The following is a 13,114-nucleotide window of genomic DNA, read 5'->3' as shown; positions in this document are numbered from 1 at the left end:
AAGGTCTGATCAGCCATCAGTTGTGATGGCATCATCACACCATGCCTAAGCTGCAGCCAAATCAGTCCATTTCCTGAATTGCTGCTTTAGTATAACATCCACCATGAGGACAATATATCCATGTAGTCTATTGAACCATGTTAGACAAAAGTGGGACTTGTCTGTAAACAATAAATTGTTCCAGTGACACAGCTGCCTGTGCCTATATTCCTCAGCAAATTAAAGTGAATATCTCTGCAGTGAACTGAGGAATGTTAAACCGGTCTATCAGAGTCTGTTGCATATTGTTTGGTCACTGACACTGCAGTTGCTGCTCTTACATCATTTTGTCATTTTGTAGGTCCCTGGTACTCACAGTGCACCAATGGACAGAACAATTAACTACATATCAGTTGTCTGAGGCTGATATTTTCTCTTTTTTTTTCCTAACCCTGGCTTTCTTGTGTATGTACCAGTTTTACAAAATCACTTCTGAACCCTTCCAACAACAGATGAAGCCATGTTACACTCTGTAGACTCTGCAGTAATGTCACTGTTCGAACATGTTCTGCCTCAGTCAGATGCCTCGGCAGACAGAGACAATGGTCACATGTGTGTGTGTGATTTGCTTTTGTGTGAATATGTATGTGTGTCCAATTCAGAAGAAGGTATTTTGCTTCCGATCAAATTCTTGCCCCTCTAATTATTTTCTGCAGTGAATCAGTGCTTCATTTTTTCTTTTAATATTTGTAATGAAATACTGCATTAACACAAAAGAAATTAGATTGCTCTCATTATTAAGAAACCATTTGTTGGGGCATCTTGGTGGACAACTGTTTTTCAGATTTGAACTATGTACTTACATTGTGACAAGTTTCAAAATCAGTTAGTGCAGTGACAATGGATAAACTGTTTATGAAAGACATGTTCTTGTGCACTTCTGAAAAATAATGTGTAAGAGATTGAGACAAAGTAAGTGAGACCAGTGCTGCAAATTTGTATATTTACCAAATGTGTTTAACAGTTCTGGTTGCCTTCAAAGTACAAGCCATCAGAGTCTTTCCTTCTTTTGTTCAAAACATTTCTGCATGTTGTTTCCTGTGAGGCTGAGCAGGAACTTTCCAGTTTTAACAAGAATGTGTCTGAGTTGATTGATTTCAATGAAAGCTGCTGTGCATAGGAATGTACTTTAAGCAAGCGCTATTGTGGCATGACAGGTAGTTCCTTAGCAATGTGATGATTCTATTTTAATTTGTGTTGAGGTAGTAGATGAATAAATTATGTGTTTAAGTCCTTTTTAGAAAAGAAATGCATTCTCTCTTTTCAATGTAATATAGGGTGTATCTTTAAATGCAAGAGCTTCAGATGTTGAGAACTCTGTTGCATTTATGGTGCTTAACTTTTCAGATCAAGTGGTAAGCGCAGATACTGAACAGCTGGGAGATCGGATTGCCACAGAAATCTCCATGCAGCAACTTGTTAATGATGCACATCCTGGGGGAGATGAAACACCTACCACCACAAATTATACTACTGGTATGTTTTGAAAAAAATTTCAGTATATTACATTGCCTATAAAACTTGACATAAAAGTAGTATATCATGATCAAAATATTAATAATTCACAACAGGACCCAGTGAACTTCAGCAAATATGTAGGTATAACAATTTGCAGGCTTGTGGAATAAAATGGACTCATAGGCTCAGTCATAGCTACAGCAAGTAGCGGGAGTAAGTTCATTGGTAGGATACTGGGAAAATGCAATCAGTTTATGAAAGAGGTGGCTAATAAAACACTTGTGCAATATTTCCTAGAATACCAGAAAGAGCTAACAGTGGACACTGAATGTATGTGAAGAAGGGCAGCACAATTTTTCACGAGTTTGTTTGACACAGTCAATGCCTTCACTGCATGATAGCAATGTCAAATTTACCAATGACAGTGCTACTAAAATGAAGTCACTAGACATGGTTTTCTGAAATTCCTCCACCAAAGAAGATGCAGTAAATTTCTCAGGATTGAAATCAGAACATCTGCCAATGTGGGTAATTTAGAAGTAGATACCCTCGGTGTAGTGATGCAACTTAAATCACTTAATAAAGGCAAGTCAAACAGCTGCTTGCTCGGCAGTAGATCAGTACTTAGAAAGACTGGGAAGTTGCACAGGTCACACCAGTACACAAGAGATAAAATAGGAGCGATCTGCTGGGTTATAGTTCCATATCATTGACATTGATTTTCAGTGGGATTATGGAACCTATACTGTATTTGATCATTATGAAATGCGTTGAACAAAACGGTGTATAAAGGCTTTTGACACCGTTCCTCTTAGTGGTTTGTACTTATATTGCATGTCTATGGAATATTGTCTCATTTGTGTAAATGAGTTAGGAGAACAGCCCTCTTTCAGTGTTTGCAGACGATTCTGTCATTACTGTCTGGTAAAGGTATCAGAAGATCAAAATCGATGGAGACCCTTAAAAGCAAAGGGATATATATAACAAATGTCAGTTTTGAGTAAATGATCAAAATTGAGACACTCTGGAAAATTCCATGAACAACTTAGAGAAAAAATAATTATTTCCATATTATTGAAGCACTATTGCCTACCTTTCCCAAAACAATCAGTGCTGAATTTTGTCACTTAGTAATTTTTTATTACCAGCTAGAAATCATGGATCACACTGACATTAATAGGAATGCTTTAATAGCATGCAGTAACTTAATACTGTTGAACATGATTATGAGTCTACTCAGAGTCTGTTTTGAACATGCTCTCGTATTTATTTTCTGAATAACAATCAACTTCTTCATGATTTTGATTAAGTGGCTTCAGTGCTCTTACAGCTTCATGGTGTGAATGGTTCAAATGGTTCTGAGCACTATGGGACTCAACAATTCATGGTGTGAATGTTTGTGGTAAAATTCATGATGTGCTGATGACACAAAGGGAGGTAGAGTCTGTAGGTATCTGTACTTCAGATATTTTAACTGAGGTTTTCGTTATTTACTTCTAGAGCAGGGAAGACACTGATATTTCTGCCGCAACAAAGTGATTTCTTGTTATCAACAAAGTGCACTCTTGTTATTGCCATTTTGAAAATCTTCTCACCCTTTATTGAGAGATTCTTTGTAAAATAAGATGAAGGATGACTCCTTTTGAAAGTGCAACCTCTGCATTTTTCCCAAGCCTTTCACTGAGTCCCTGAGATAATCATTGAGTCCACTTAATGTAATGAACTTGTCGTCTGTTGTCTAGACTATCTTCAATTTTCTACTGGCCTTGGAAATGAAAGCAATGCCCACTCATCAAGTACAAAACTCCAAAGATATTTCCTGGCAACATTTTCAGTAATTTCAAAATCTTGGTCGTATTACATATGACCAGAAATAATGGATTTTGATCTACAGTTTCAGCTTGTGTATTCTGGGTTATGTAATACCAGAACTTTACAATGTATTAACTTGTATTTTGACCCCTAGCATTGTCCTTAAAAGCTGTGATATGTTTAACTGATATGGGCAATCTACTTATAGCGTAAAAAACAGGAAGCAATTTCTTGGCACCCATGAGCAGCTTAACTTCAATGCCAAAGGCACATTGTTGCAACAGCAGAGGCTAAATTGTGTATACAAAAATTGTAGGTCCATAGCTGTCTTGCATAACATACTGTGCTGCTAGAAAGCACAGGTGTAGGTACTATCTTCTGTAGGTCAAAACATATTTCTATTTGCAAATTCTCATATTTTGAACAATTCTTTTGCCCTGTATTTTACTTCTCTAGCTGCCAATGCCTTACGCAAATGTAATTCCTTTTCAAGAGTCAGTGTCTGAACATTTTTGGGTACCCATGAACTATCAAATTCTGCAGCCTATCACAAGTCACAGAAGTATGAATTAAAGGAGTGTGGAAGGGCAGAGTGAAGGCCATATTGAACAAAAATCTGGAGTAACTCTCTTTAACAGGTGGTAAATAATTTTCTGCTTGACATTCTTTATCTAGTTCAGATGTTTTTGTTCTATTTAGCCTAGGTTCCAAATGCTTAATGTTAGGAAATTTCTTTTTACTATAATGATGGCTATATTTTAGAAATGAGTTTATGCGATCCTCAACAGTATGAACTTGTTCATCAGGAGTCTTATTTCCTTTTTTTTTGTGTGGGGGGGGGGGAGGGGGGGGGGGGACTTCTGTGGGAGATCTCTCAGGCAAAATATTGGTAACATATCAGCAAAAAAACTTCTTACATACTCGTTATCATTTTAGATTGTAAGTACAGCTTACTTTTTGCATGCATGGCATCTGTCTCTCTCTCTCTCTCTCTCTCTCTCTCTCTCTCTCTCTCTCTCTCTCTCTCTCTTGCGTCATTGGCTATTGAAAAGTTAATGAATGATGTCTGGGTATCCCAGATTCCAATATTCATCAAATATTTGTTGTCTTACATTTAAATCTGCAATTGTGAACATACAGCCACTCTTGTGTTCACGAATTTTCCCTTGCAAGTCTGTATATTGTTTCCCATCATTTTGAAGCCTAGAACTTTTATTTATTTTTCAGTTTTTTGGTCTTCATAATCTCTTTGTTCCCTTTTGGTGTGGTGATTCAGTTCCAGTAGATCCATCAGGTTCAAAAGTTTAATCATCATCAGTGTCTGCAAAAGAAATAAACAGTATTATGCATCCTCTATTCTTAAAAATTTTCTGGCCCTATACCTTTAATATATACAGTATACTGTATTCCAGGCGCTATCACTTAGTTGTAAAATAGCTAGTGATAGATATTAATAAATGTACCTTACTTATTCAAGCCGAAGCTGCCAGAGTTGGTGGTCATATGTGCATGAGGTATGCTTGCTTTTGTGAATGAATGGTGTGTTTGTTTCTCCTTCTTTTTCTGACAAAGGCTGTGGCTGAGAGCTGATATGTAAGTGTCTTATAATTCTGCCTGTCTGCACCTAAATGTGTCATCTTTATGTGGTAAGTAGCACACTGTCATTTCCTACATTGTTGATATCCCAACATCGAGTTTCCGTTACTCAGTAATAAATTAGTTGTCAATTTATACATAGTAAAATATTTCAGAAAAACATGACAAAACACTTGCGATCACTTAAATTGAGATTCTGTTCTTTTTCTTCTATTTCAGAAGTTTTCCACAGATTCGCACCTATTTTTTACAGTTTAAAAACATTTATAACTCTAATGAATTGTGTAATAAATAATAGAATAACAATGAATCACAAATAACCAATATAATAATTTTAAATTAAATAGCTTCTGCTAAAAACTCAGCCATGAAAACAGAGAGCTGTTTGGTATCATTTGGTAGCCAAGATATACAAGTCCACTTATATACCCTTTGACTTCCAAAGGAAATAAGAGATTATCTTAGCAATTTTCTTTTCAGTCACCAGATGTCAGAACCAGACTGATTATTACTTGTATCTATTAGCCACACAGATTTGTGTCTGCTTTAACTACTGAACTCTACACTTAATTCAAAAATTAAAAATTTGTCACTTATACTCCTTGGCTTCTAAGGGTCTCGGTTGAAAAATGATTTAGATGAGATTTCTACATGGTGTGAAAATTGATCCTAAATAATGAAAAGTATGAGTTCCTCCATGAGTGAGGAGTAGGGGGATGGAGAGGGGGAGGGGGGGTTATTTCCATCAAATTTCAGATACAAATTTAAAGGTTGGCAATTAAAATAAATACTTAAGGATTACAGTTATGTTTTATTGGCAATGGGCAAATGGGCAGATGCAACATACAACATATCCATAGAGATACTGCCTACACTAGTCATGTCCATCCTCTTCTGGAGTACTGCTGCATAGTTTGGGATGCTTACCAGATAGTATTGAGAGGAGAACATTGATATAACTTGAAGAAGAGCAGCTTGTTTTGTATTATTATGAAATAGGAGAGTGCATCACAGGTATGATGAGTGAATTGGGGATGATAATCATTAAAACAAAGGCCTTTTCATTGCAGCAAGATTCTTTCATAAAATTTCAATCACCTGCTTTCTCCTCCAAATGTGAAAATATTTTGTTGACTCCCAGTTACATCATATCAAAACGAGATAAATCAGAGCTCACGAGGAGAGATTTAAATCTTCATTTTCCCCACATGCTGTTTGTTTGTGAAATGGTCAAGAAATAGTCTGAAAGCGATTCTATGAACTCTCTGCCAAGCACTTAAGTGTGAAGTGCGTAGTAGTTGTTTGGATGGCAACCCATGAGAGAGCAAAAATAGATGCTAATTATCTCTTGAATGCCGTTATTAAGTGAGAAATTTTGGGCATACTGCAATGCCCTATGTATTGGTCCCATAAGGGCTACAAAGGCAAGATTAGACTAGTTACAACATAATCAAAAGCATTTAAGTGGTCATTCTTCCTGTGCTTCACCCACAAAAGAATTGAAAGAATAATATGTGGTAAAATATGATGTACCACCTAAAATCCTCTTCACAGTGGATTTCTGTGTGCACTTGTTGATGTGTAGGCTTTGTAACTCTTTGTGGTACACTTTCTTCAACACTTGTGCTACACTGAAGTACTCATATAACATTGCTGTGTTGCCTTCTTTTTAATCAGTGAAGTGGCATAACATTGGTGCCTGAAATCTGGGTGGGCCCAGTACTTTAGGGGTCACATAGAAAAGCAAATAAATATTACGTAATTATTATTAAGATTAAAAGAATATATAAAAAATAAAAGTTCATACAAGAATAAATACAGAAAAAGGTAATAGATAAATAGTCAAACCAAATGCCAGTCTTCACAGGAATAGTCAGATCAATATGATTTGGTAGACTTGCCAATGTGGAGTTGAGTTTACCACAGCTGTAAGAGTGTGTAAACAGTGCTTGTCTGTAACATCTCTCTTAACATTTGGTCTGCAGCATGTCTCTCGATTGTCACAAAACAGTGGTGCATATTAGTTGTCACAAAACAGTGACAACAATGAAAATTTATACTAAAATATTACATTTATGTAGAAAATTTTTCTTTGTGGATGTGCAGTGTACCTGAGATTGAAATATGCACATTTTTTCTTAAAATTTAACTTTTGTCACATCTTTATTTGGCATCAATGTCAATTACCCAATAAGATGATATGGTGTAGTAATGATCAGTCAACAGCCAACTCAGTTTCAAAGGAGCACTCTTCATGGGAAGTTAAGAATAGATATGCTGTTAAATGGTGTAATATTTTCCAGACTTGATAGTTGACTTGGACAGTTCAGCGTTTCAATTGAGAATTAGAAAAACAACAAACAAATTAGTAAAAATAAGTTTTTTTTCTTCTCTTCCTAAAGCAGTGCTAGCTCAGTGGTTATAAAAGTTTGCTGTGTCACAAGTTCATGCACTTTGCATGTGAAAATAGGCAACAGCAATTATGAAACCAAAAAAGTTTATTATAACAAAATTGCCATAAATATAATTAGGCTATTAATACTGCAGATTATGCAAATGGTCATGCAGATTACCAGTTAGATGGAGACACCAAATCATTTCCAGTTGATACTGTGACAAAACCACAATTGATGCAGTTATAGATTTGGAATTAAAGAAACATGAGAATGTATGGAAACAGGTCCTGCAGCCCATTGCAAATGTGACATTAACATTAGGATCCTGTAATATAGCTTCCCAAGTGTGTAGAAACTGAAAATTCAAATAGTGGTAATTTTCTAGCAGCTATCGAACTTCTTCCAAATTAAAATCCACTGTTGTGAGGTCTAATAAGTAAACCAAAATTCACACAAAAATATCTTAGCCCTTCTACTCAGAATGAGTTAATAAAGTTCATACCTTTTACATCTGAAAAAGAAATTATTAATGACATTAAAGCTTTACCATTCTTTTCTACCATTACAATTACAAAAAGAGGACAGTTAACTGAGATATTTAGATATGTACAGTTTCATGTGATGTCACTGGAAAGCCTTGTGACAGGAAGATAAATGAAAGCTTTTTAGATTTTCGTGAAATGATAGATCAAAATACATTATTAATAGAAAAGGAAATACTATGTGCAGTAAACAATAAGGGACTTTTGTTAACTAAATGCCATGGTCAGGGTTATGGCAATTGTGCAAATATACCAGACTTACACAAAGGTGTGAGAAAGAGAATTCAACAAAGAACTGCAAGAAATGTGCATTATTTAAATGTATTACTTAATGATGCTGCATGTGGAATTCAAGAAGTCAGGTCCCTTTGTGACACAGTAGAAATGTTGTATCTTTTATTGAGTCTTCGTATTAAAATATGGGAACTTTTGGTATGTTTTTGTATCTTAAAAAAGCTTTACCCAACACTTTGGTCTTCGAGATGTCAGTCTGTTAAACCACTTCATTATGTTTATGTTAATGTACAGGGTGGGGCAAATAAAAGTGATCCAGGGAATAGAGTTCCAGGGAACAAGAAAACACAGCAGAGGAAAGGAAATACTGTACTAACCTGACCATAGCAGATGTTGAAATTGAGCACTATTCTTCTCTTGGCACATTTGGGCCCTAGTCAGCAAGGTGCTGATGGCAGATCGAACATGGACTGCTGGAATTGTTGCAGTCTTGTGCGAAATGTTCTACTACAGTTCTTGAAGACTATGAGGGTTATTATGATACACTTTAGACTTGAGGGTCCCCATGCAAAGTAATCACACACTGACAGACTAAGTGACCTGTTTGCCCCACCATGTACTTAAGGCTATGTCAAGAATAAGATTGCCGTATAAGAAAAGAGAAGAAAAAGAACAAGCAGCTGTTTTGAAAAACCAATTAGCGAAATTTGAATTCATTTTTCAGATAATGAATGCACAAGTTTAGAACCTCAGATTATGCAGTCAAAAAATGTAGAGCTTGATAAATCGTGTTGTTCTCTTATTGAGAATGCAGCTGATATTTTATCTTGCTGTTGAAAGAATTTTGAAGTTGCAAGGTCATCAGCTACGTCTTCAGCAAATAATTTGGGCATTTCACCACAATTTGGAGATAAAATAACTAGAAAAGTGAAAAAACGTTGTGACGTATTCTGTCGGGATGAGCAGCTAGTGGATAAAAATATGTATGTCAGAACCACTGTTGTTAATCGCTGTTTGGACATTATTGTAGTCCAGTTAAAAAACAGATTTGAGGATATGCATAACGTTAACCATTTCTTCAAAAAAATTTGTCTAAAATTTCTAAACTCAGCATCTGACAAATTGATTTACAATGCAGCAGTAATTCTCCAAATGGATATGAGGAAGATGTATCCAGTTAATGCCCAGACCAGCTAACAGCTTTTAAAAAGACACTGAAGAAAATTTTAGCCACATCAACCTATGCAGTTGGCTTACCAAAATATTAGTAATACAGATCTGAATCATAGCTGTAGTCGTTCCGTATTCATGCACAGTATTTTATGTGTTTTTAACTGTTCCTGTTACTTCTCTTTGGTTAAACACTCATTTTCGAAGCCCAAACTTATCAAGAACTATCTGCAGAATTCTATGGCCCAAGACAGATGTAATGAACTCAGCCTCCTCAGTACTGAAAGAGCTAGATCCTTTGATGTCAGTAAGATCATCAATAACTTTGCATCACAGAAAGCAGGCCACATGGTCCAGTTTTACTAGAGATCAAAGTAAGTACAGTCACTTTTTTAAGTGTGTGCATTGAACAACAGATGGAAGTATAGGCCTGTGCTTAATGATATTGAGTGTCAATCATTCTAACATATTAAATTTTTTATGACGGTATTAATAATTTTGTTTGATACTTTGAAAACAGAAAACAAAACAAATAATCCCTTGTTGATGTTGCATGGGATTGTAAAACACTTTGCATCAAATTTCTACTTTTGCTTGCTGTAATCACGTTATATTACTTACTGATAGGTTATACATTTTATTTTAGAGAATGTGAATTTTTATTTTTGCAGGCAAGCCAGTATTGAATATGTTACACCTCTGATCCTATGTGTTTGAAAACAAAAAGATCAAAGTGGTGATATCAAGCAGTGGAAGAGCCAGGATGGAATAATGACAATATTATGACAAGGATAGATTGCTACTAACCATGTAGTGGAGGTGTTGACTCGCAGACAGGCACAACAAAAATACTACTGGTTGTAAGCTTTTGGGCAAAAGGCCACCTCCTGCGATAGACGACACACACACACACACACACACACACACACACACACACACACACACACACACACACACACACACACGCACGCATGCACGCACACACACACACACACACACACACACACACACACACACATATTCACACAAATGCAGCTCACACACACATGACCACTGTTTCTGGCTGCTGGGGCAAGACTGGCAGTGTTAGTAGCCTTTTGTTGTGCCTATCTGTGACTTAACATCTCTGCTATATAGTGAGTAGTAATCTATCCTTTTCATAGTATTGTCAGATTGGTAATAGTCAGGTGTCATTACATAAGTTAGCAAACATGTTTTTGAGTCAAAACATTGCATATCCGGTTATTGCATTGAGTCTGTTTTGTGTAACTGTGAAGTTATCTTGCTACAAAACAAACACGAAGAACTAAATATGTGTTAATATCAGTGTGAACAATTTTAGAAAACTTCTGTTCTGTGATACCGTATTCAGAAGTACTGGTGTGAGGAGAAGAAAGTGGGCCTGATACTGTGATTCATGCAGTTAAGACAGTTAAGCAGATTCTTATTTTCTGAAACACATAGTGTTCTACCATTCTGTTCAACAGTGATTGCCGAAACATGTCCAGAACTTACATTAACATAGCATTGATTATTGTGTCCAACCTCATCTAGATAACATTTGCTGACCTCAAGCTCGCAAGCTGTCCAGTGCCACCAATTCTTTGTTACAGTGTTGGAGCTGTGTGTGTTTTAGAGAATGGAAATTTTAGTTTCACTGCCTTGATCATAGTGGCCGCACAGTTCCACACACACACACACACACACACACACACACACACACACACACGCCCACACACACACACAAAATTTTCGCTATAGTGCCCCCATTACCACACCACTGACCTACCTTTCCTGTCCACCCCAACATAACAATTCACTGTTACCCTCTACAGTTCTTATAATACCACAGTCAATCTTGCTGCAGCAAGGCCAAGGATAGTTGGTAGCAAGCAATGTTGGGTCCACTGAAATGTCTGATTGTGACATACAGTTATTTCATAACTGTGTTCATATAGTGCATTGGTAGTCAACCTGGTCCTTATCCATTTTCATTAGGTTTTCATTAAATTTTGACATAAAGTATTTGGTTGGTAATTATTTCTGTATGCTTCAACTTTCTGTAACTCTGCTTTATAAATTTTAGAAAGTAAAGCTACTTACCTACTTTATAAATCACTGTTGCTGTGGAACCAGTGGGTGGTTCAAAACATTTATTACTAACAGACACAAAAGTGGATGCTAGGTAAAAAAGTTTGACTACCATTGATATAGTGCATTCACAAGAGCCACAGATAAGATCACATAAAGACAGTAGAATACTTGGAAGTAATTCTAAGCCACAATTCTATCACTCTAAGTAGTGTAAATAATTAGACAATCTAAATGTGTTTCCATGGTCTCTTAATAACAAATTTATTGTTAAACATTGATCCATTTTATTTTTTATGTAACTAGTGGTTATAATTAAAGTGTAGTTCTCACAGAGGTCCAATGTGGGTCGTAATTATCATGTGGCTGCAAAACTTGATGTTACTGCATATCCAGTTTACCCTGGAAAAAAATTAATTCAAATTTTGGCCATCAGGTGCAAATCTGGCATTGCACAGTATCCTGTCAACATCTCTGGTGCTCATATTGAACAAATTGTGTAATCAATGGTTAATAATAAAATCAACATTATGCCTTTCACACTTGTTTGACCTTTTCATTCACGTCCCATGCCTAATCCATTACATATGGAAACATTTCTATATGTCTTCCTTACGTGCTCATTGCCAGATTCTCACCTGGTGGCCAAAACTGAAACTAATTTTTTTTTCAATATAAATCATATTTGCATTAATGCATTAAAATATCTACCAAATTTTGCTGCCACACAATAATTATGGCCCACACTGGACCTCTGTGAGTAGCTGTACTCAAATTATAATCACCTGGTAACACTGATCATGCTTAATATGAACAGGTGAAACATTTTTTACTGAAAATAATAATAAACATTCAATCGTAAAAGATAGATAATGTTTATTAACAACAACATGGGAAGAACAAATTGCTACTCACCATGTGGAGGAGGCATAGAGTCACAGGCAGACATTATGGAAAAGACTATTAAAATGTTAGAGCTTTCAGAGAAAATCATTCTTCTGCAGTAAAAAATACATTGCCAAAGAAGGACTTCATGTGAAAGATTTAATATTTTTGCAGTCTTTTTCTTTGTGCGTGTCTGCAACTCAATGCCTCCTTTATATGATGAGTAGCAATCTGTTCTTTCCGTATTGTTATTGTCATTCCATCCTGCCCTTTTCATTGTTAAATAATATTTATTCATATGTGCATGATAAATGTAACTAAAGTAACAGCTGAGGAAAAAAGATGCAAATATTAATTCCATCCTGCACTTTCCATCGTCAAATAACATTTATTCATATATGTGTGATAAATGTAACTAAAGTAACAACTGATGAAAATGGATGAAAATATTAATTATATTTTTACATTTTCTTTGCATCAAAATTAGATAACTGTGTGATTACTTTTAACAACAATGTTTGTATCGTCTAGAATTTCTGGGCACAGTGACACCACTGGGTGAGGTAACTACTGGGTGCAGTGAATGTAAGAAAGAAAAGGAGAACGGAAAGGAAGCAAGATAAGAGTTAAGTGTCCTATCAAGAATGAGGTAATTAAAAAACAAGAACAAGCTCAAATTGGGAAAGGTGGATGAAAATCCACCATGACTTTTTCCAATGAACCAGCCATGGATTTTCCTTAAGCAGTTTGTGGAAACCTTGGAAATCCTTAATATGGATGGCTGGAAGAGGATTTGTTCTTGTGAGCACAGCCCCAGTGTCTCATCATAGCAACACCTTGCTCTAGAGTTTTACTCAATCCTTTGATTGAATTGTACCAAAGATTTTCAAT

General features: G+C 35.9%; 1 protein-coding gene across 13 annotated transcripts in view; it reads left to right on the top strand.

The window, feature by feature from the left end:
- Positions 1 to 13,114, top strand: part of LOC124616783 (FK506-binding protein 5) — a 215,240-nt gene that overhangs the window by 141,685 nt on the left and 60,441 nt on the right. For all 13 annotated transcript variants that reach the window (XM_047145194.1, XM_047145189.1, XM_047145187.1 and 10 more), the window contains one exon: positions 1,387 to 1,515. In XM_047145194.1, coding sequence (XP_047001150.1) covers positions 1,387 to 1,515 — 129 coding nt within the window. The remainder of the gene's footprint in view (positions 1 to 1,386; positions 1,516 to 13,114) is intronic.

This window comes from Schistocerca americana, chromosome 5 (genome assembly GCF_021461395.2).
Source record: "Schistocerca americana isolate TAMUIC-IGC-003095 chromosome 5, iqSchAmer2.1, whole genome shotgun sequence".
Taxonomy (NCBI): Eukaryota; Metazoa; Arthropoda; class Insecta; order Orthoptera; family Acrididae; genus Schistocerca; species Schistocerca americana.
This window is presented reverse-complemented; position numbering and strand designations above follow the sequence as displayed.